The sequence below is a fragment of the Coccinella septempunctata genome, chromosome 3 (genome assembly GCF_907165205.1).
Source record: "Coccinella septempunctata chromosome 3, icCocSept1.1, whole genome shotgun sequence".
Lineage (NCBI taxonomy): Eukaryota > Metazoa > Arthropoda > Insecta > Coleoptera > Coccinellidae > Coccinella > Coccinella septempunctata.
Window position 1 is genome coordinate 10,545,963 of NC_058191.1, and position 22,645 is coordinate 10,568,607.

A 22,645-nucleotide genomic window follows, 5' to 3' on the forward strand; every position below is an offset into this window, starting at 1 on the left:
AAATTGGTAGTATCGTTCGTTACAACTCCAATGTATCGAATGTTAACAAGTCCTTTTGAAAATGCATAATTCAATAGGTAAAAATAAAACAGTTGACTAAAAATGTTCTTCGCATTACCTGAAGGGGATGAAAAAACCTCACAAAATCATGGGAATAATAACTCGCTGCCTAAACTAGGATATATAAAATATTTTCAAACATTTCAATTCAAAAAGATTAATCTTCAAAATTTCAAATGACAGAACACAAATCTCTCCTTGTCCTGTGAATGAAGTTGAAGGTTAAAGGAAATCTACTTTTTCCAGCGTCATCTATTAATTGTATATTGAAAGAAACACCCATTAATTCACCCCAGGTTAAGAGAGGGCGCAAAAAAACGGTTTCGTCTCGTAGTATGGAAGTTTCCAATCTACATAACTCTAATCTATGAATATAACAATGGTACCTAATGAAATATGTGATGTACAGAAACCAATAGGATTTTCGCCAATTTAACAATGAGATATTTTTATTGGGTAACTTTCCACTTCATTAAAAAAAAAGAAGAAACAATAAGTATGGGAACAAATTATCAGAAAAGTTAAACTTGCAAAATTAAGATACGCTAGCGCATCTGACAAGTGATTCCTTTACTAACAGTACAGTCATAGAAGAGAAGGGGTAACTACCACTCCGAAAGGCTGGCAGGTAGAAAAAGTAAATTAGATAGGGGTAGCTTTCTCATATTATACCGATACTTTGAAGAGTAAAGTGCTTGTCTCATTGTCAAATTTGAAGTTTCGTGTTGTGTTTTGTGCATATATCTGAAAATGGTGAGTTGAATTTCATTTAAAATAGTATTGAGAATAAGAAATGGATCACGCCTTCACAGTAAGGCAGGTAAATAATAAACGAATTAATTCAGATGCACAACATCCGCAGATAATTAAATCAACGAATGTTACGATGTTTGTTAGTTCGATTTAGATCGTAACATTCGTTGATTTAATTATCTGCGGATGTTGTGCATCTGAATTAATTCGTTTAGTATTGAGAATGTAGTTGTTGTCGGAAACTTCATTGAAAATAAGGCGAGTCTGCTGAAAGAGCTAAAAAATTTATCAAGCCCACCGAACAGTTCAGCAACGAAGAAAAAGTCTCCAGGCCTTCTCAAAGAAAAACTGGAGAAGGCATTACGTATGAAGAGTATTTTAGAAGAGGCTGTACAAGGGGATGCAGAAAAGGCGCATAACGAATTGGCAGAATTATGTGAAGAGAGGAAGAAGCAAGTTGAATTCAGGCATCACAATTTTATATCCACTACTTCTCCCCTTGCTGCGTCTACTTATAATTGCCCAAATCGCAGAAGAAAAGGAAAGAAGAAGCACAGAAAAAATAGTGGAAAAAAATTAACTGACAAATGATTTTTCGTGATAGGTTTTTATTTGAATTGTAAATATGTAAATAATGTATTTGAATTGATTGTACATATATTGTTCTGTATTATTCATAGTTTTATAAATAAATTTTATATGAAAAATGATTTTTTTCACGAATTCTAAAAATAATATATGAAATAATATCAAAATTGATCAATTGAAGTTGAAGCTTTATTTTTGGTGTTCATCGAGTCTTAAGTAGCTTCTCTGGAAACGAAAATATAATTTATTGACTAATCCTTATATGAAAATTTTGAGTTATTAGGTGTCATTTCAAATATGTATCGAAAGCATTGTTCTCTCTTGCAAATCAATAAGGATATTTAAATTTTCGCAAAAAAAAATTCAGCCCTATGCCCCATGAAATAAGATATAAATGCCTCAAAAAGATATGAATCATTGCGATTTAATTCGTCATATATAATCGAAATTCCAAAGATTAGTCATTGAAGTACACATTATAATAGAATAAATTCGAGAAGGCATGTGAATGTATACAAGAAAAAGTGCTCTTGCAGGTAAGTAAGGGAGAAATTCGAAAAGAAAAATATACTATTCAACAGTACCAGAAAAGATACTTTTTTCAATATACATTCTCTTAACTTTAGGGATTGCTCAACTATTTAGATTATACAAAAAAAAATTAGGAGCAAAACATCCAAATAATTTTTTCTATGAAGTATAAAAGATATGTTGACCTTTGCGGATTTTTCTTTCGAATAAGTCATATTTGATTATAATATTCCTGAAAAAATATAATGGCTCTGTATAATAAGAACTGAAAATGAAAATTCATGGAAACTATTCAAAATAAATTGAAGTATGCAGTAATGAAATTTAGGAATTCCTTTCGAACTGACAGAAAGATTTTCTTTGTTTGGATTTATGATTCCAATTAGTGATATGCTTCAAAGGACCCAATATTGTTCCTTCATATTACCAGAGTACCTGCTGAAGCAATAAAAGTATTAGTGATTCCCAGAAGTTATTCGAATGCGTTATCAGCACCATTGAGAAAATAATGCATCCCCCAAGGTGGTTAGATACTTGTTCAATAAACATGAATACCCAGCTGAATGAAAAGAAGTGGCAAACGAATACTGATGAAGACATTGACTGATTTCATTTTTCTTACTTTCATTTTATTTGGATTGCACCAAAATGTCTGAATTCAATATTTCTAAAAACAACCGTTAATTTATCCATTCAAGAAATTAATTCACCTGAGTTGTTGATATAGTTGTTTTTTTATTTATTAATTTCTCAATCGGTGAATCGAAAGAATGTTGATAAATTGTTAGTTGTTACCATACACAACTTGGATTTGATTTTTAAGTTGAGGACATGAAAATGAAAAGACATGGATGAGATCAGAATATTTCCAAAATTTTGGGATTCATTATTTTGTGAATATTGTAGCGTTCATTAATTACAGTACTGGAAGAAATATCTCTGTTCCCGATTTTTATTTCGATGTTATACACACATTTTTTAAGCTTATCACTTTGCCAAAGTATCACAACTAAATTCAGCATGCAAAAATATTTATTGATCTTATCGTCTACTTTGTGAAATAAGGAATGGAAATTCGACGATTCGTTTAAGAATTGGATAGGGCATACACATTCTGAAGGTATAGCTAAAAAGCGAACAATTTAGACACTTCATTTCCGTCTTTCGTTGAACAAAATCAGATATAAAATATAATTCCGAATTGGAACCTTTCAAAACGAAGAGAAAAATATGAGATAATCAACGTATTAATCATCTCAAAACCGATCAGTTCAAGCACAGTAGCATAATAAAAAATATCCCATAGTTCTGAGCTAACTAGATATAGAAGAAAATTTGGACTCATATCGGTTTCATTCAAAATTTTCGTAAATCAACTATAATTTTCAAAGTCGATAACTAGTGAAATATACATCTAATGATTCAATATTGTATGTACATCTATAATTCTGATGTTAAGCACAGATCTGAAGCTTTATCTGACATTTTGCAGGGGCTGTTTATTGAAAGTCAGGCAAGTAAAATTTGCAAAATTTTAGGAACATACTTCAGCGTATACCAAAACTTTGAAGAGAGAAGTTCAAAATATATTGTTGGCAGTGTACCACTTCAAAATCCTAAGAAGTTCTTCTTGTCAATATGAAAGTGGTGAATCGAAATTTGCATATAAATATCTATATCACATTAATAATCAAATGAATTCAGTTTTTCCTTTATTTCTGTTATCAATTTCTGAAAAGAAAAATATACTATGCAACAGTACGAGAAAAGATACTGAATGCTTTTTTTCAATATACATCCTCTCAACTTTAGGGACTGCTCATTTATTTCGATTTTACAAAAAAAAATTAGAAGCAAAACATCTGAATGATTTTTTCTGAGAATTATCAAAGATATGTTGATTTTTGCGGATTCTTTTCTGAATAAGTCATATTTGATTATCCTATTCCTGAAAATATATAATGGCTCTGTATAATAAGAACTGAAGGACCCAATTTTGTTCCTTCATATTGTCAGAGTACCTGCTGAAGTGATAAAAGTATTAGTGAATACCAGAAATTATTCAAATGCGTTATCAGCACCATTAAGAGAATAAAGCATCCCTCAAGGTGGTTAGATACTTGTTGTTCAATAAACATGAATACCCAGATGGATGAAATGAATTCAAAAACGAATACTGAAGACGTTGACTGATTTACTTCTCCTATACAAAAATCTCTCAGTAATATTTGTATGGTTTAAATATAGGTTGATACATATAATACGTATAATGAGTTTTTCGAATAAAGTGAAATTGATGTGAAAAACATTCGGGATTATTCAAATCCGAATTCGCATTCATAGACAATGGTAAGTTTTTTACAAAAGTGTTTTATTAAAGCACATAAAACTACTCTGCTCCCTTGTGACAGCGTTGAAGGCTGAACTGATATAATAAAACACAGAGTATAAATGAGCAGCTGTTAGAAAATTTAAGGGATGATTCCATGTCAAAAAGTGTGAGTTTTTCATTAATTTATTTTGAACATTCCATTTCCAGGACACTGACACAGCTAAAGATGATTAAAAAAAGCAATTTTCAATTTTTTTTTCAGAAACCAGAAAACTGAGATTTATTTTATGCTATTTTGATTTGGGATAGTTTATCGTTTTTCGAATAATGAACAAAAAACTCCCCATAGTAAAATTGACTGAATTTCAGTATAGGCATAATAACATATGCAAATTTAACAGCTTGCTCCTTCGTTAGATTGCTAAGCTGAATTATAATTTTTCTGAATCTACTAACTCTAGTTTAAATGTCATGCATCGTAATGTTATATTATTTAAGATTATCTGTTTTTTTTAACGACAATCTCTGTGGAGCAGTTTTGTGCAGCAGTTGAGAATTGTATGTTGGATATAAACAGGTCGAGGATACATATAATTTTCAACCATCTATAGTAGTTTCATCCACCCAACCGATCTTTCAAAAGCAAGAATAAATATGAATAAAAAGTTAACACTAATTAGTAAGTATATAATATCTGACTTTAATACTGGGAACAATTTGTCACTGTAATTCTGGGAAAGATTTATCTGTGTGGCACTAATTATAAATTACGGTTTATATTATCATCCGTATTATATAATAATGAAAACTCCTTCAGGTATTTGGATAGTTTGTATATTAATCGATACTCCTTTTCACATAAACACCGACGTTTCGGTATCAAATCGGACCTTTATCAAGGATTAATGATTTCACAGGAATCGAGTCATCACAACAAAATACATCAATCTGTTTCACCGAATGCTTCTTTTAAAATGATCGCACATATAGTTTTATTGCTTCACTTATATATTATTATTTACTATAGTATTTATTTTATTTTGGTCATTCATCAAAATAATTTCCTTCTAGAGTGATACAATCAGTCCAACGTCGCTTTAAAATTTCGATGCCTTTTTGCAATTCTGGAAAATATTTATCATTTTGTAATTCTAGAAACAATTTGTAATGTAGCAAAAATGATAAATTTGAACTCCGCCGTTTACTACATCATTGCAGGAGAGTGGGGGTTCGCGCGTAAACTGCCAAATGACAGGTAGGTACTTGAAGGGAAAAATTCAGGTACATATTTAAATTCTATTCGTATGGTTCGATGAGTGAAGTTGATCATATTTTTCTTGAAGTTGAAGTTGGAAATGAACTTTTGTGTCCTGTGAAAACAAATTTGGTGAGTTGAATTCAATTGATTTATTTCATCTTTTTATTCTTGGGATACACAAAAATAAATTTCTTCACAACTCTTTCCGTTATCATTTCAAACGTTTATTTCTAGAATTTTCACATTCTATCAAATAATATGTGAAGGATGGAAAATAATATTTTTACTTCGTTTATTTCAGTCTTTGGAAATTTCGAAAATGTCTTGCTGGGAAACATTCATCCTACCAACGAAGATAGCACTGTCCACCGTTGAAAAACTTGAGTACTGCCAAGAGGACGACCTTCAAAAATTGGTGGTGATAGAAAACCTAATGAAACAAAATGAGAGTGTCCAGAGACGTGTAGAAGACATCAGATATTATGCCAGTACTGAATCGAAAAACATCATCGATTCAAACGAAAAATTGGCGATTCTAACAAAAAAATTGAATAATGCCCGAATTATAAAGCAAATTTTGGAAAATACCGCCCGGGGGACCAAAAGTAAAAAATCATCGGACATGGAAATCGCGAAGTTATGTGGAATCAACAGAATGAAAAGGAATAACAGATATTGCAAATTCAAACAACCTCTATCACCCCTTGCCGTTCACGCAAATACACATTTGCACCGCGGAATCAAGAGAAAAAGAAATGAATAGTTCCCTGATTCATGAAAATTCTTGTAAATAATTGTATATATCTAAAGTAAGTGTAGAATCATTTCGCTATTAATTTTAAGTGTTGTGTACATATATTTTGGTTTTTGAATGAAAAACAAGCATAAAATATGAGTAATTTCATTTTCCACTTCTTTTAAAAATTTAAATAATCATTGAGTTTTGTTGAAGCGGCAAATATATTCATGAATATTCAAGCTTTGACATAGTGAATTATACTAGGTGTCTGTTAACAAATGCGGAGGACTTACGGAGATGATTCCTATAAATTTTTTTCGAAATCAACCTCCCTTCCAAGATACAGTTTTTAATTTTTTTACGGGTTCTAGAAAACACTGACGTCCAGTTTCATAATCAAATTCAAAGTCACTTTAAGCTTAAAGCTTCCTTTAGTGTCATTTTTAGTAGGGTTAAAGAAAGCTTTAGAATTAAAGCGACTTTAGGTTTGATTATGAAACCGGCCGTTAGTCATAAAACTATACATAATATGAAGCACTGAGTAGATATTACTCACACACTTTTTTTAAATCTCATAACTTTATTATTAGGGGTTGAAAATAACAACTCCTTATGATTTTCCTTCAAAAATTGTTTTCTCTTATGGTTTCCCATTCAATTTTGGAGAAAATAAGTCTCCTGCAGAATGTCGATACAGTCGATACATTTCTCGGAATAAGTAAAAACTTACAAGCAGTATGCGAAGGTGTATGAAGCAGAGAGTTGATGCATGTATTTTAGCGGGAGGTAGTCATTATATGGAATACTTATACGATGAAATGGATTGAACTAACAGTGATCAGAACTGCTTGTATATTTTTATTTATTCCGAGAAAAATATCGACTCTATCGAAATTTTGCAAGAAACTTTTTTGCTCCATTATTGAATGGGAAACCATAAGAGAATTTATTTTTCGAAAATCTATCCCACGAAAACAATTCTTGAAAGAAAATCATAAGGGGTTGTTATTTTCCAACCGTAATAATAAAGTTATGAGATCTAAAAAAATTCTGTGAGTAACATCTACTTATTGCTTCATATTATGTACAGTTTTATAAGTCAGAGTGAGTGTTTTTTGAAACCCGCACAAAAAATTAAAAACTGTCAACTCGTCATTGCCTTCCAAAGGCTGTGTCTTGGGAGGTCGATTTCGAAAAAAATTTATAGGAACTACCCTTGCTTATTTTCATCGAGGAATCATCTCCCTAAGTCCTTCACATTTGTTTACAGACACCCTGTATAATTATTGGGAATTACTTATATATTTTTTTCAGCAGCCCCTTTAAAATGGCACCTGGGAAGCAACTTTTTTCTCAGAAACCACAACACTGTCATCTGCTCAATTTTATCTCTGTTAGTTTTCTGTTTCATATTCACAATTTATAAATTCGAATTCAGTATAAGAAATATCAGTTGTTATGAAGAATAATTCTAACAGGAATGCTTCATCACAGTTTTATCGAAAAAATGTATATACACCATAATTTTTTTTTATTTGCACGAGTATATGGAAAAATATATAATGAAACAACAGAAGGAATATCTCCAGAAATATAACTCAACATTTGCTATTCATCTTTGTTTTCAATAAAATAATTTTTTCTATACTTTATCTGTATTTTTTTATTTGTTTCTAATCGGAACACACACTAAAGAAAGCTGCGACAGTGAAATCCATTTTCTAGTCAGTTTGTTCTATATCAACATTTTTATGTTGATCAAAAACGAATTCATATTTCCAAATGAATGCTCAGAGAGTATCACCATAATTACTCAACAGACAAATATGGAATCCAGTAATTGAAACAGTGGAACACGTGGAAGGTGTTGTTTTAATGATTAATCAATATTTCCAATTGATGGAAATAAAAAAGATTCAAAAGTTATTATATATTATTTCAGAGACTTATATTGAATATAACAATGGTACCTAATGAAATATGTGATGTACAGAAACCAGTAGGATTTTCGCCAATTTAACAATGAGATATTTTTATTGGGTAACTTTCCACTTCATTAAAAAAAAGAAGAAACAATAAGTATGGGAACAAATTATCAGAAAAGTTAAACTTGCAAAATTAAGATACGCTAGCGCATCTGACAGTGATTCCTTTACTAACAGTACAGTCATAGAAGAGAAGGGGTAACTACCACTCCGAAAGGCTGGCAGGTAGAAAAAGTAAATTAGATAGGGGTAGCTTTCTCATTTTATACCGATACTTTGAAGAGTAAAGTGCTTGTCTCATTGTCAAATTTGAAGTTTCGTGTTGTGTTTTGTGCATATATCTGAAAATGGTGAGTTGAATTTCATTTAAAATAGTATTGAGAAAGTAGTTTTAGAGTTTGACTAAACATTTGGCTCTGAAAGTACCTAACCACTTATTGCAGACAAAATATTCCAGAAATTGTTCTTGAAATTAATTTATTACTGCGATTGTTTATCCCTAGGAATAGATGTAGAAATTTGACTGATCTTTTTGATCTGATAGAGACAAATATGTTCCTGAAATATTTCGAAAATTGTCCATAATTCTAATTTTCTTGTTTCGTTTGTTTATCTCCAGAACATTTGAATTTTATTGAAATATTCCGAGAATAATATGGAACTGCAGAAAGTATTATTTGGATGTTGGAATTTGTAATGGGTCGTTTTGAATGGATCTTTTAAAATCAATTTTTTGTTCATAGTTATGTTATAATTTATATTTTTGTTTCAGACGACCAAAATCTCGAAGAAGAATGGGATCAGCAAACCGAAAATTTCCATTAATTTAACAAAGGTGGCAATTTCCACTTTAGAAACCTTAAAAGCAGGAAATTTGAGAAATGTGGTTGTTGTCGGAAACTTCATTGAAAATAAGGCGAGTCTGCTGAAAGAGCTAAAAAATTTATCAAGCCCACCGAACAGTTCAGCAACGAAGAAAAAGTCTCCGGGCCTTCTCAAAGAAAAACTGGAGAAGGCATTACGTATGAAGAGTATTTTAGAAGAGGCTGTACAAGGGGATGCAGAAAAGGCGCATAACGAATTGGCAGAATTATGTGAAGAGAGGAAGAAGCAAGTTGAATTCAGGCATCACAATTTTATATCCACTACTTCTCCCCTTGCTGCGTCTACTTATAATTGCCCAAATCGCAGAAGAAAAGGAAAAAAGAAGCACAGAAAAAATAGTGGAAAAAAACTTAACTGACAAATGATTTTTCGTGATAGGTTTTTATTTGAATTGTAAATATGTAAATAATGTATTTGAATTGATTGTACATATATTGTTCTGTATTATTCATAGTTTTATAAATAAATTTTATATGAAAAATGATTTTTTTTCACGAATTCTAAAACTAATATATGAAATAATATCAAAATTGATCAATTGAAGTTGAAGCTTTATTTTTGGTATTCATCGAGTCTAAGTAGCTTCTCTGGAAACGAAAATATAATTTATTGACTAATCCTTATTTGAAAATTTTGAGTTATTAGGTGTCATTTCAAATATGTATCGAAAGCATTGTTCTCTCTTGCAAATCAATTAAGATATTTAAATTTTCGCAAAAAAAAATTCAGCCCTATGCCTCATGAAATAAGATATAAATGCCTCAAAAAGATGTGAATCATTGCGATTTAATTCGTCATATATAATCGAAATTTCAAAGATTAGTCATTGAGGTACACATTATAATAGAATAAATTCGAGAAGGCATGTGAATGTATACAAGAAAAAATGCTCTTGCAGGTAAGTAAGGGAGAAATTCGAAAAGAAAAATATACTATTCAACAGTACGAGAAAAGATACTTTTTTGAATATACATTCTCTTAACTTTAATTATTAAGATTATACAAAAAAAAAATTAGGAGCAAAACATCCAAATAATTTTTTCTATGAAGTATAAAAGATATGTTGACCTTTGCGGATTTTTTTTTTGAATAAGTCATATTTGATTATAATATTCCTGAAAAAATATAATGGCTCTGTATAATAAGAACTGAAAATGAAAATTCATGGAAACTATTCAAAATAAATTGAAGTATGCAGTAATGAAATTTAGGAATTCCTTTCGAACTGACAGAAAGTTTTTCTTTGTTTGGATTTATGATTCCAATTAGTGATATGCTTCAAAGGACCCAATATTGTTCCTTCATATTACCAGAGTACCTGCTGAAGTAATAAAAGTATTAGTGATTCCCAGAAGTTATTCGAATGCGTTATCAGCACCATTGAGAAAATAATGCATCCCCCAAGGTGGTTAGATACTTGTTCAATAAACATGAATACCCAGCTGAATGAAAAGAAGTGGCAAACGAATACTGATGAAGACATTGACTGATTTCATTTTTCTTACTTTCATTTTATTTGGATTGAACCAAAATGTCTGAATTCAATATTTCTAAAAACAACCGTTAATTTATCCATTCAAGAAATTAATTCACCTGAGTTGTTGATATAGTTGTTTTTTTTATTTATTAATTTCTCAATCGGTGAATCGAAAGAATGTTGATAAATTGTTAGTTGTTACCATACACAACTTGGATTTGATTTTTAAGTTGAGGACATGAAAATGAAAAGACATGGATGAGATCAGAATATTTCCAAAATTTTGGGATTCATTATTTTGTGAATATTGTAGCGTTCATTAATTACAGTACTGGAAGAAATATCTCTGTTCCCGATTTTTATTTCGATGTTATACACACATTTTTTTAAGCTTATCACTTTGCCAAAGTATCACAACTAAATTCAGCATGCAAAAATATTTATTGATCTTATCGTGTACTTTGTGAAATAAGGAATTGAAATTCGACGATTCGTTTAAGAATTGGATAGGGCATACACATTCTGAAGGTATAGCTAAAAAGCGAACAATTTAGACACTTTATTTCCGACTTTCGTTGAACAAAATCAGATATAAAATATAATTCCGAATTGGAACGTTTCAAAACGAAGAGAAAAATATGAGATAATCAACGTATTAATCATCTCAAAACCGATCAGTTCAAGCACAGTAGCATAATAAAAAATATCCCATAGTTCTGAGCTAAATAGGTATAGAAGAAAATTTGGACGCATATCGGTTTCATTCAAAATTTTCGTAAATCAACTATAATTTTCAAAGTCGATAACTAGTTAAATATACATCTAATGATTCAATATTTTATGTACATCTATAATTCTGATGTTAAGCACAGATCTGAAGCTTTATCTGACATTTTGCAGGGGCTGTTTATTGAAAGTCAGGCAAGTAAAAGTTGCAAAATTTTAGGAACATACTTCAGCGTATACCAAAACTTTGAAGAGAGAAGTTCAAAATATATTGTTGGCAGTGTACCACTTCAAAATCCTAAGAAGTTCTTCTTGTCAATATGAAAGTGGTGAATCGAAATTTGTATATAAATATCTATATCACCTTAATAATCAAATGAATTCAGTTTTTCCTTTATTTCTGTTATCAATTTCTGAAAAGAAAAATATACTATGCAACAGTACGAGAAAAGATACTGAATGCTTTTTTTCAATATACATCCTCTCAACTTTAGGGACTGCTCATTTATTTCGATTTTACAAAAAAAAATTGGAAGCAAAACATCTGAATAATTTTTTCTGAGAATTATCAAAGATATGTTGATTTTTGCGGATTCTTTTCTGAATAAGTCATATTTGATTATCCTATTCCTGAAAATATATAATGGCTCTGTATAATAAGTACTGAAGGACCCAATTTTGTTCCTTCATATTGTCAGAGTACCTGCTGAAGTGATAAAAGTATTAGTGAATACCAGAAGTTATTCAAATGCGTTATCAGCACCATTAAGAGAATAAAGCATCCCTCAAGGTGGTTAGATACTTGTTGTTCAATAAACATGAATACCCAGATGGATGAAACGAATTCAAAAACGAATACTGAAGACGTTGACTGATTTACTTCTCCTATACAAAAATCTCTAAGTAATATTTGTATGGTTTAAATGTAGGTTGATACATATAATACGTATAATGAGTTTTTCGAATAAAGTGAAATTTATGTGAAAATATGAACATTCGGGATTATTCAAATCCGAATTCGCATTCATAGACAATGGTAAGTTTTTTACAAAAGTGTTAAAAATTCCAAACTAAACTTCGAATGAACTATTTTTCGACCCCAGCGAGCCTTGACATTTGAAATTCAGCCGATGAGCAAACTCAGTTTTTAAAGCATTACATTGCTTTTATTAAAGCACATAAAACTACTCTGCTCCCTTGTGACAGCGTTGAAGGCTGAACTGATATAATAAAACACAGAGTATAAATGAGCAGCTGTTAGAAAATTTAAGGGATGATTCCATGTCAAAAAGTGTGAGTTTTTCATTAATTTATTTTGAACATTCCATTTCCAGGACACTGACACAGCTAAAGATGATTAAAAAAAGCAATTTTCAATTTTTTTTTCAGAAACCAGAAAACTGAGATTTATTTTATGCCATTTTGATTTGGGATAGTTTATCGTTTTTCGAATAATGAACAAAAAACTCCCCATAGTAAAATTGACTGAATTTCAGTATAGGCATAATAACATATGCAAATTTAACAGCTTGCTCCTTCGTTAGATTGCTAAGCTGAATTATAATTTTTCTGAATCTACTAACTCTAGTTTAAATGTCATGCATCGTAATGTTATATTATTTAAGATTATCTGTTTTTTTTAACGACAATCTCTGTGGAGCAGTTTTGTGCAGCAGTTGAGAATTGTATGTTGGATATAAACAGGTCGAGGATACATATAATTTTCAACCATCTATAGTAGTTTTATCCACCCAACCGATCTTTCAAAAGCAAGAATAAATATGGATAAAAAGTTAACACTAATTAGTAAGTATATAATATCTGACTTTAATACTGGGAACAATTTGTCACTGTAATTCTGGGAAAGATTTATCTGTGTGGCACTAATTATAAATTACGGTTTATTTTTTTTTTTTTTTATTAAAAGAAGGTGTCTCGACTGCTATGGTCATTGACACAAAGGGACATTAAAATCAACAATGAGGTAAATTAAATACAATGAGCAATGGATAGACTATCAAGAAAGTTCACTATGTTAACACTGAAGTCCGGCTTGGTGAGGTCTGCACTTAAGTTTCCCTGGAGGCCATGTAATTCTCGGTTCGCAGAGTGGAAGGAGCAGTCCATTAGGATGTGCTTGACAGTGAGCACTGTGTTGCAGTGTTCACATAGCGGGGGCGCAGATGAAGCCATAAGGTAACCGTGGGTGTATCTGGTGTGTCCAATTCTGAGTCTTCTCATTATGACTGTGGTCCGTCTGTCTGATATGGTGAACTTGAGAGGTTTCACGCTTGGGTGGATATCATGTAGCTTAGAGGAATTGCGGTCCCATTCTTGTTGCCATCTTTCCTGAATTTTGGACGTTAGGAGTGCTTGTAGATCTTTTTGTGTGGTGATGTTGGGTGTTTCGGTGAGGTGCTTGGAGGCGCTCTTAGCGGCTTTGTCGGCGAGTTCGTTTCCAGCTATGCCTACATGTGAAGGTGTCCAAATTATTGTCAGGCGGTGATGGGTATTAATTAGCTGTTGATAGTGGTCGTGGATATTTTGGGCGATAGGATGCTGAGTGTGTCGGTCTTTGATGAGCTCTACGGAAGACGCTGAGTCGGTGCATATAGCAACATTATGGTGGTTGGTATTTATGTTTTTTATTGCTTTGAGGATGGCATATAGTTCCCCCGTAAGAACACTTGCATAGTTTGGTAGTTGGTATTGTTGTAGAACACTATTCTCAGTAGCCACAGAGCAAAACAGTCCAGCATCACTTTTCGAGGCGTCAGTGAAGTAGACAATGTCGTATGACCCCTCTTCAATTTTTTGCATAAATTTCTGTTGGATTAGGCGACTTTGTGTTACATGCTTAGGCAGCTTAGATAGGGATGTGTCAACAGGTGGAACTGATTTTTGCCATGGTGGAGTCAGGGGGATTGGGTATGGTAAGGTATTTGAAAAATCAATATCGGGTATTAGACTTTTGAGAGTATATGCCAGTGGGTGGTTGTGCACAGGAGTTTGAACCGTTGATACAGAAGAGAAGAGATGGGGGTATAGAGGGTTGTGAGCATCAGCAGATACGCGTGCTGCGTATGTAAGCAGTAGTTGTTGCCTCCTCAGTTGGAGGGGGAGTTCGTTTGCTTCAATATAAATGCTCTCAGCTGGGCTCGACCTGAAAGCTCCTAAGCAAAGTCGGAGTCCGGTGTTGTGAATGGCGTCTAGTGATTTAAGATTGGTTTTGGAGGCTGAGAGGTATATTATGCTGCCGTAGTCGAGTTTCGATCTGATGAGGGTTCTGTACAATCTTAGTAGTACTTCTTCTTCTGAGTCCCATTGTGTGTGGGATAGCGTCTTTAAGATGTTGAGTTTCCTCATGCAGTTAGTTTTGAGATTCACGATATGCTCTTTCCATGTGAGTTTGCTGTCAAATATCACACCGAGTATTTTGTGGGTTTCGACAACTGGAAGTGGGACACCATTTAGAAGTATATGTGGGGATATTGTGCTGGTAGTTCTTCTGCTGAACTTGATAATTTTTGATTTGGTTGTGGAGAATTTTAGTCCGATATTATTTGACCATTGTTGTAGTTGATCTATTGTGGCTTGGATCTGTAAAGATGTGGTTTTAGTACTTTTACCTCGGCAATATATTATTAGGTCATCCGCGTATAGGCCAAACTGTACAGGACAGATAATTGATTTTGAGATGTCGTTTATGGCCAGTATGAAAAGAATTGGGCTAAGGACAGATCCCTGTGGTAATCCATGTACTTGCGGCATCTCAACAGAAGTTTTTCCATTAACATTCACCACAAATTTACGATTTGTTAGAAAGTTGTCCACGAATTTGTAGATGTTCCCACTGAAGTGATGTTTTGATAGGCAATTTAAAATGACGTGTTTGAATAGACGGTCGAAGGCACTTTCAATATCAAAAATTGCGGCTATTACATCTTGTCTCATGTTGAAAGCTTCTGAAATGTAATCGTGCAGGGATGCCAGGTTGTCAAGTGTGCAGCGATGAGGGCGGAAACCTGATTGGTTGGGGGAGATTATATTATATTTTTGTAGAAACCACTGAAGTCTTAGGGTAATGATTTTTTCGATAAGTTTACACATGGTGCAGGTTAAGGCTATAGGTCTGTATGAGTTAGCGCGGTCGGGCGGTTGATCGGGCTTATGTATTGGTAGAATGATCGATTTTTGCCATAGTTTTGGGAATTTTTGATTAGTCCATATATTGTTAAACAGCTCAAGCAATTTTTCAAGGCCTTTCTCAGACAGTTTCTTCAGAAAAATGAAGGGAATATTGTCAGGACCAGCAGCAGAGTTTTTGCACTTCTTAAGGGCGTTTGTCAGTTCGTGGAAGGTGATGGGTTGATTCAGGAAAGTGTGGTCATCGACTTCACCATGGTTTAGAGTTGTTGGACTTGGGTCCATACGATCGTATTCAGTCGCGTTGCTGTTCTTGAACCTTTCTTGGAAGTGATCGGCGAGTGTGTTTGCTATCTCTTGGTCATCATTCAGTACTGTGTTTTGAAGTATGATAGCTGGTATCGTGTTATGTATTTTAGTGCCATTCATCCGTTTTATTTTCCGCCAAACCTCGGAGGCAGGAGTGTCGCTGGTTATTGAGGATACGTAATTGCGCCATGAGTCTTTTTTGCTCTTTTTGAGGGTGCGCCTTGCTATAGCTCTCAGTTTTTTGAAATTGATTAGATCTTCTGCGTTTCTGGTTCTACGGTATTTGTTGAGGGCCGCTTTGCTGTCGCTAACTGTTTTATGGCAGTTATCGTTCCACCAGGGCACACTTCTGCGTTTATTAGTGCTGCTGCTTGTGCCCACGTACATTTCGGCTGCTGAAACGATACAATGATTAACCCGGTAAAGGGCTTCATCAATGTCTTCCGATAGTTGAAGTTCTGCAAGATGTTCGTCAGTGTGTGCCTTATAGTTGTTCCAGTCAGCTTTTGTGATGTTCCATTTGATTATTTTCCTTGATTGAGAGTCATTTTTGTCAGTTATCAAGATTGGGTAATGATCACTCCCGAATAGGTTGTCAAAAGGACACCAAGATAACCTGTATGTTAGATTGGGGTCACAGAGGCTAAGATCAATAGCAGAGAAACTTCCTGTTGATGGGTTGAAATGAGTGTTACTGCCAGTGTTTAGTAAGCATATGGAGGAATTGTTGAGAAGGCTTTCAATTATCTTGCCTTTGCCAAACGTTTTTTCAGATCCCCACATTTTATTGTGTGCATTAAAATCTCCTACGATAATGAATGGAGAAGGAAGTTGATCGATCAGGTCTATAAGCTCTGTCAAGGCTAGGTCATAGTCCGGTGGGATGTAAAGGGAGCATATGGCGACTTTGTAGGGACTCCAAACAGATATGGCTACTGCTTCCAAGCTCGTTTTGAGTAGTATATTACTAGAGTAGATGTTGTCGGTGACGAAAATGGAGGTTCCCCCGCTGGCTCTGTTACAGACAGTTCTTATATGGTGGTAGCCGTGGAATCCTTTTAGTTTGGGGTTATGTTCTTTCTTGAAGTTCGTTTCCTGTAGACATAAAATATCAGGGGAAGCCTCGGATATTAGGTGTTGAATATACTCGAGGCGGGGGTAGAAACCTTCGCAATTCCACTGAATAAGATTGAAGAGCGTTGTTTAATTGGAATTCACATCTGGGAGTTGTCTGAGTAGCAATCCTCTTCTGTTGGTTCTTGGGAGGATTCTGAGTAATTGTTATCTAGCTCAGGAATGTTCAGTTCTTTCCTGATTTTTTTTGTCATTCTTGTAATTCTATTTTTAAGTGATCGGTCAGACAAGGACTGATATATGATGTGGAGATCTATAAGTAGTAGTTTGATATCATTTGTTATTTCCTGTGCTTCTTTCAAAGGGTTGTTGCTACCATGGGAATTTTCAAGAAAAGCTAGAAGGTTTTGTATGGGTATATTGAAAGAGCTAGGGTCATTTTTGTATAATTGTTCGATAGTTTGCCTTGAGTGATCAGACATTTTGGAGTCCTCTTTTTTTGCTTTCTTCTTGGTGTGTTTTGCGGCAGGTTTCTTAGCAGGGGCAACTGGTGGAGGCATCTGAGGACTTTCTGATGGGCTATGAGTCAATGGGGAAGGAGGATCATCTTGTTCAGTTGAGCTAGAAAGTACTCTTTTTAGGCTGAGTACTGTCGCTGATTCTTCTGGGACGGTAGTCTCTGTTGCTTCAGGTGGTTCGGGCAGGTTCTCTTGTTGAGGAGTAAGGAGAGATGTAGAGGCAAACACTTCTGTACTTGATATTGGTGTTGGTGTGAGAGGCATTTCGGTGTCTCTAGTTGAATTTGTATTTGGACAATTTGCAGCTATGTGTCCCGTTTGCTTGCATATATAACATTCCATTTTGTCTGTGGAGAAGAAAATTCGATGTTCGTTTTCCTCGAAGTTAATTAGTTTGGAAGTCTGTAAGGTGAAAGATTCGGATGGCGGAATGACATAGACTTGGCGCCTAAAGGAGAGGATATGGTTATATTCATCATCTGGAATACCAGCTCTCAGGAATGTTATAGGAGATACCAACTGGAGCTCCATGCTTTTTAAGGCTTCTTCTATGAGATTGTGAGGTATAGACGGGCAAACATTGGATATTATCACTCTTTTGGCTGGTGTGACGAGTCTTCGGATAGCAAGGTCGTATTCTTCGACTTTAATGATTCTATTATTTTCCATTAATTGGTCTACATATTCGATTTTGCTCAGGTATATGCAAATTCTATTATTAGAAATTCTAGATGCGAAGCAGATATTTTTGGGGCCGATGATTTTGCCTATAGCTTTTACATAATCGAAAAGTTTCAAAGACTCTTCACAATGGAACAGTGTTGCTTGTTCTTTCTTCGGAAAATTAGGTTTTGGGGTTGCCTTTGCTGCAGCTACATAGGACGAGGTGTTTTGGTTGTTGGTTACAGGTGAGATATTGGATGAGTTCATGTTTGTTTGATTATTTTGCCGATGTAGTCAAAGGCAATTTATTCGGAATGATGAATTGTTGGTTTGACAACCAGCAATACTCCACAGATGTATTGTTGGTTGCCTATTCAAAGAAAATGAAAGAATCTGTGAGATAGGCTGAGGTTATCGCTTATCACCCGATAAATAACAATAATAATCACAAAAAAGTCAGGTCTGAATACAAAGCCAAAAGATTGGCGATCACTTTATAGCGTCTATGCGCGATAATAATGTGAAACCAAAAACTGATTTACATTCCTGTCGATTGCTTCACTGGTCTTCGTCGAAATTATCGTATTTATGAAACAAATTCAGGTAGAATATCGCAAATTACGCGGAACGAAAGATTCACATGTGTTCACCATCACTGTCGAATCGGACTCCATTACGGTTTATATTATCATCCGTATTATATAATAATGAAAACTCCTTCAGGTATTTGGATAGTTTGTATATTAATCGATACTCCTTTTTACATAAACACCGACGTTTCGGTATCAAATCGGACCTTTATCAAGGATTAATGATTTCACAGGAATCGAGTCATCACAACAAAATACATCAATCTGTTTCACCGAATGCTTCTTTTAAAATACACACATATAGTTTTATTGCTTCACTTATATATTATTATTCGCTATAGTATTTATTTTATTTTGGTCATTCATCAAAATAATTTCCTTCTAGAGTGATACAATCAGTCCAACGTCGCTTTAAAATTTCGATGCCTTTTTGCAATTCTGGAAAATATTTATCATTTTGTAATTCTAGAAACAATTTGTAATGTAGCAAAAATGATAAATTTGAACTCCGCCGTTTACTACATCAATGCAGGAGAGTGGGGGTTCGCGCGTAAACTGCCAAATGACAGGTAGGTACTTGAAGGGAAAAATTCAGGTACATATTTAAATTCTATTCGTATGGTTCGATGAGTGAAGTTGATCATATTTTTCTTGAAGTTGAAGTTGGAAATGAACTTTTGTGTCCTGTGAAAACAAATTTGGTGAGTTGAATTCAATTGATTAATTTCATCTTTTTATTCTTGGGATACACAAAAATAAATTTCTTTACAACTCTTTCCGTTATCATTTCAAACGTTTATTTCTAGAATTTTCACATTCTATCAAATAATATGTGAATGATGGAAAATAATATTTTTACTTCGTTTATTTCAGTGTTTGGAAATTTCGAAAATGTCTTGCTGGGAAACATTCATCCTACCAACGAAGATAGCACTGTCCACCGTTGAAAAACTTGAGTACTGCCAAGAGGACGACCTTCAAAAATTGGTGGTGATAGAAAACCTAATGAAACAAAATGAGAGTGTCCAGAGACGTGTAGAAGACATCAGATATTATGCCAGTACTGAATCGAAAAACATCATCGATTCAAACGAAAAATTGGCGATTCTAACAAAAAATTGAATAATGCCCGAATTATAAAGCAAATTTTGGAAAATACCGCCCGAGGGACCAAAAGTAAAAAATCATCGGACATGGAAATCGCGAAGTTATGTGGAATCAACAGAATGAAAAGGAATAACAGATATTGCAAATTCAAACAACCTCTATCACCCCTTGCCGTTCACGCAAATACACATTTGCACCGCGGAATCAAGAGAAAAAGAAATGAATAGTTCCCTGATTCATGAAAATTCTTGTGAATAATTGTATATATCTAAAGTAAGTGTAGAATCATTTCGCTATTAATTTTAAGTGTTGTGTACATATATTTTAGTTTTTGAATGAAAAACAAGCATAAAATATGAGTAATTTCATTTTCCACTTTTTTTAAAAATTTAAATAATCATTGAGTTTTGTTGAAGCGGCAAATGTATTCATGAATATTCAAGCTTTGACATAGTGAATTATACTAGGTGTCTGTTAACAAATGCGAAGGACTCACGGAGATGATTCCTATAAATTTTTTTCGAAATCAACCTCCCTTCCAAGATACAGTTTTTAATTATTTTACGGGTTCTAGAAAACACTGACGTCCAATTTCATAATCAAATTCAAAGTCACTTTAAGCTTAAAGCTTCCTTTAGTGTCATTTTTAGTAGGGTTAAAGAAAGCTTTAGAATTAAAGCGACTTTAGGTTTGATTATGAAACCGGCCGTTAGTCATAAAACTATACATAATATGAAGCACTGAGTAGATATTACTCACACACTTTTTTTAAATCTCATAACTTTATTATTAGGGGTTGAAAATATCAACTCCTTATGATTTTCCTTCAAAAATTGTTTTCGTGAGATAGATTTTCGAAAAACAAAATTCTCTTATGGTTTCCAATTCAATTTTGGAGAAAAAAAGTCTCTTGCAGAATGTCGATACAGTCGATACATTTCTCGGAATAAGTAAAAACTTACAAGCAGTATGCGAAGGTGTATGAAGCAGAGAGTTGATGCATGTATTTTAGCGTGAGGTAGTCATTATATGGAATACTTATACGATGAAATGGATTGAACTAACAGTGATCAGAACTGCTTGTATATTTTTATTTATTCCGAGAAAAATATCGACTCTATCGAAATTTTGCAAGAAACTTTTTTGCTCCATTATTGAATGAGAAACCATAAGAGAATTTATTTGTCGAAAATCTATCCCACGAAAACAATTCTTGAAAGAAAATCATAAGGGGTTGTTATTTTCCAACCGTAATAATAAAGTTATGAGATCTAAAAAAATTCTGTGAGTAACATCTACTTATTGCTTCATATTATGTACAGTTTTATAAGTCAGAGTGAGTGTTTTTTGAAACCCGCACAAAAAATTAAAAACTGTCAACTCGTCATTGCTTTCCAAAGGCTGTGTCCTGGGAGGTCGATTTCGAAAAAAATTTATAGGAACTACCCTTGCTTATTTTCATCGAGGAATCATCTCCCTAAGTCCTTCACATTTGTTTACAGACACCCTGTATAATTATTGGGAATTACTTATATATTTTTTTCAGCAGCCCCTTTAAAATGGCACCTGGGAAGCAACTTTTTTCTCAGAAACCACAACACTGTCATCTGCTCATTTTTATCTCTGTTAGTTTTCTGTTTCATATTCACAATTTATAAATTCGAATTCAGTATAAGAAATATCAGTTGTTATAAAGAATAATTCTAACAGGAATGCTCCATCACAGTTTTATCGAAAAAATGTATATACACCATAATTTTTTTTTATTTGCATGAGTATATGGAAAAATATATAATGAAACAACAGAAGGAATATCTCCAGAAATATAACTCAACATTTGCTATTCATCTTAGTTTTCAATAAAATAATTTTTTCTATACTTTATCTGTATTTTTTTATTTGTTTCTAATCGGAACACACACTAAATAAAGCTGCGACAGTGAAATCCATTTTCTAGTCAGTTTGTTCTATATCAACATTTTTATGTTGATCAAAAACGAATTCATATTTCCAAATGAATGCTCAGAGAGTATAATCCATAATTACTCAACAGACAAATATGGAATCCAGTAATTGAAACAGTGGAACACATGGAAGGTGTTGTTTTAATGATTAATCAATATTTCCAATTGATGGAAATAAAAAAGATTCAAAAGTTATTATATATTATTTCAGAGACTTATATTGAATATAACAATGGTACCTAATGAAATATGTGATGTACAGAAACCAATAGGATTTTCGCCAATTTAACAATGAGATATTTTTATTGGGTAACTTTCCACTTCATTAAAAAAAAAGAAGAAACAATAAGTATGGGAACAAATTATCAGAAAAGTTAAACTTGCAAAATTAAGATACGCTAGCGCATCTGACAAGTGATTCCTTTACTAACAGTACAGTCATAGAAGAGAAGGGGTAACTACCACTCCGAAAGGCTGGCAGGTAGAAAAAGTAAATTAGATAGGGGTAGCTTTCTCATATTATACCGACACTTTGAAGAGTAAAGTGCTTGTCTCATTGTCAAATTTGAAGTTTCGTGTTGTGTTTTGTGCATATATCTGAAAATGGTGAGTTGAATTTCATTTAAAATAGTATTGAGAATGTAGTTTTAGAGTTTGACTAAACATTTGGCTCTGAAAGTACCTAACCACTTATTGCAGACAAAATATTCCAGAAATTGTTCTTGAAATTAATTTATTACTGCGATTGTTTATCCCTAGGAATAGATGTAGAAATTTGACTGATCTTTTTGATCTGATAGAGACAAATATGTTCCAGAAATATTTCGAAAATTGTCCATAATTCTAATTTTCTTGTTTCGTTTGTTTATCTCCAGAACATTTGAATTTTATTGAAATATTCCGAGAATAATATGGAACTGCAGATAGTATTATTTGGATG

At 33.2% G+C, this 22,645-nt stretch overlaps 2 protein-coding genes across 3 annotated transcripts; one reads left to right on the plus strand and one right to left on the minus strand.

Annotated features, from left to right (window-relative positions):
* Positions 1–4,715: 4,715 nt before the first annotated feature.
* LOC123310126 lies at positions 4,716–9,221 on the plus strand. Of its 2 annotated transcripts, XM_044893518.1 has the most exons (3): positions 4,716–5,651; positions 5,824–6,331; positions 9,019–9,221. In XM_044893518.1, exons 1-2 carry the CDS (start codon positions 5,577–5,579, stop codon positions 6,283–6,285), a joined length of 537 nt encoding a protein of 178 aa, XP_044749453.1. In that variant the 5' UTR covers positions 4,716–5,576; the 3' UTR covers positions 6,286–6,331; positions 9,019–9,221. The 2 variants fall into 2 exon arrangements, with proteins under 2 accessions (XP_044749453.1, XP_044749452.1); XM_044893517.1 differs by lacking the exon at positions 9,019–9,221 and having other exon boundaries at positions 5,824–6,441.
* Positions 9,222–13,323: 4,102 nt separating this feature from the next.
* LOC123309578 lies at positions 13,324–18,311 on the minus strand. Its single transcript, XM_044892764.1, has 2 exons — positions 17,008–18,311; positions 13,324–16,804 (listed from the first exon to the last, which is right to left on the minus strand). Exons 1-2 carry the CDS (start codon positions 18,309–18,311, stop codon positions 13,324–13,326), a joined length of 4,785 nt encoding a protein of 1,594 aa, XP_044748699.1.
* Between the last annotated feature and the right edge of the window lie 4,334 nt (positions 18,312–22,645).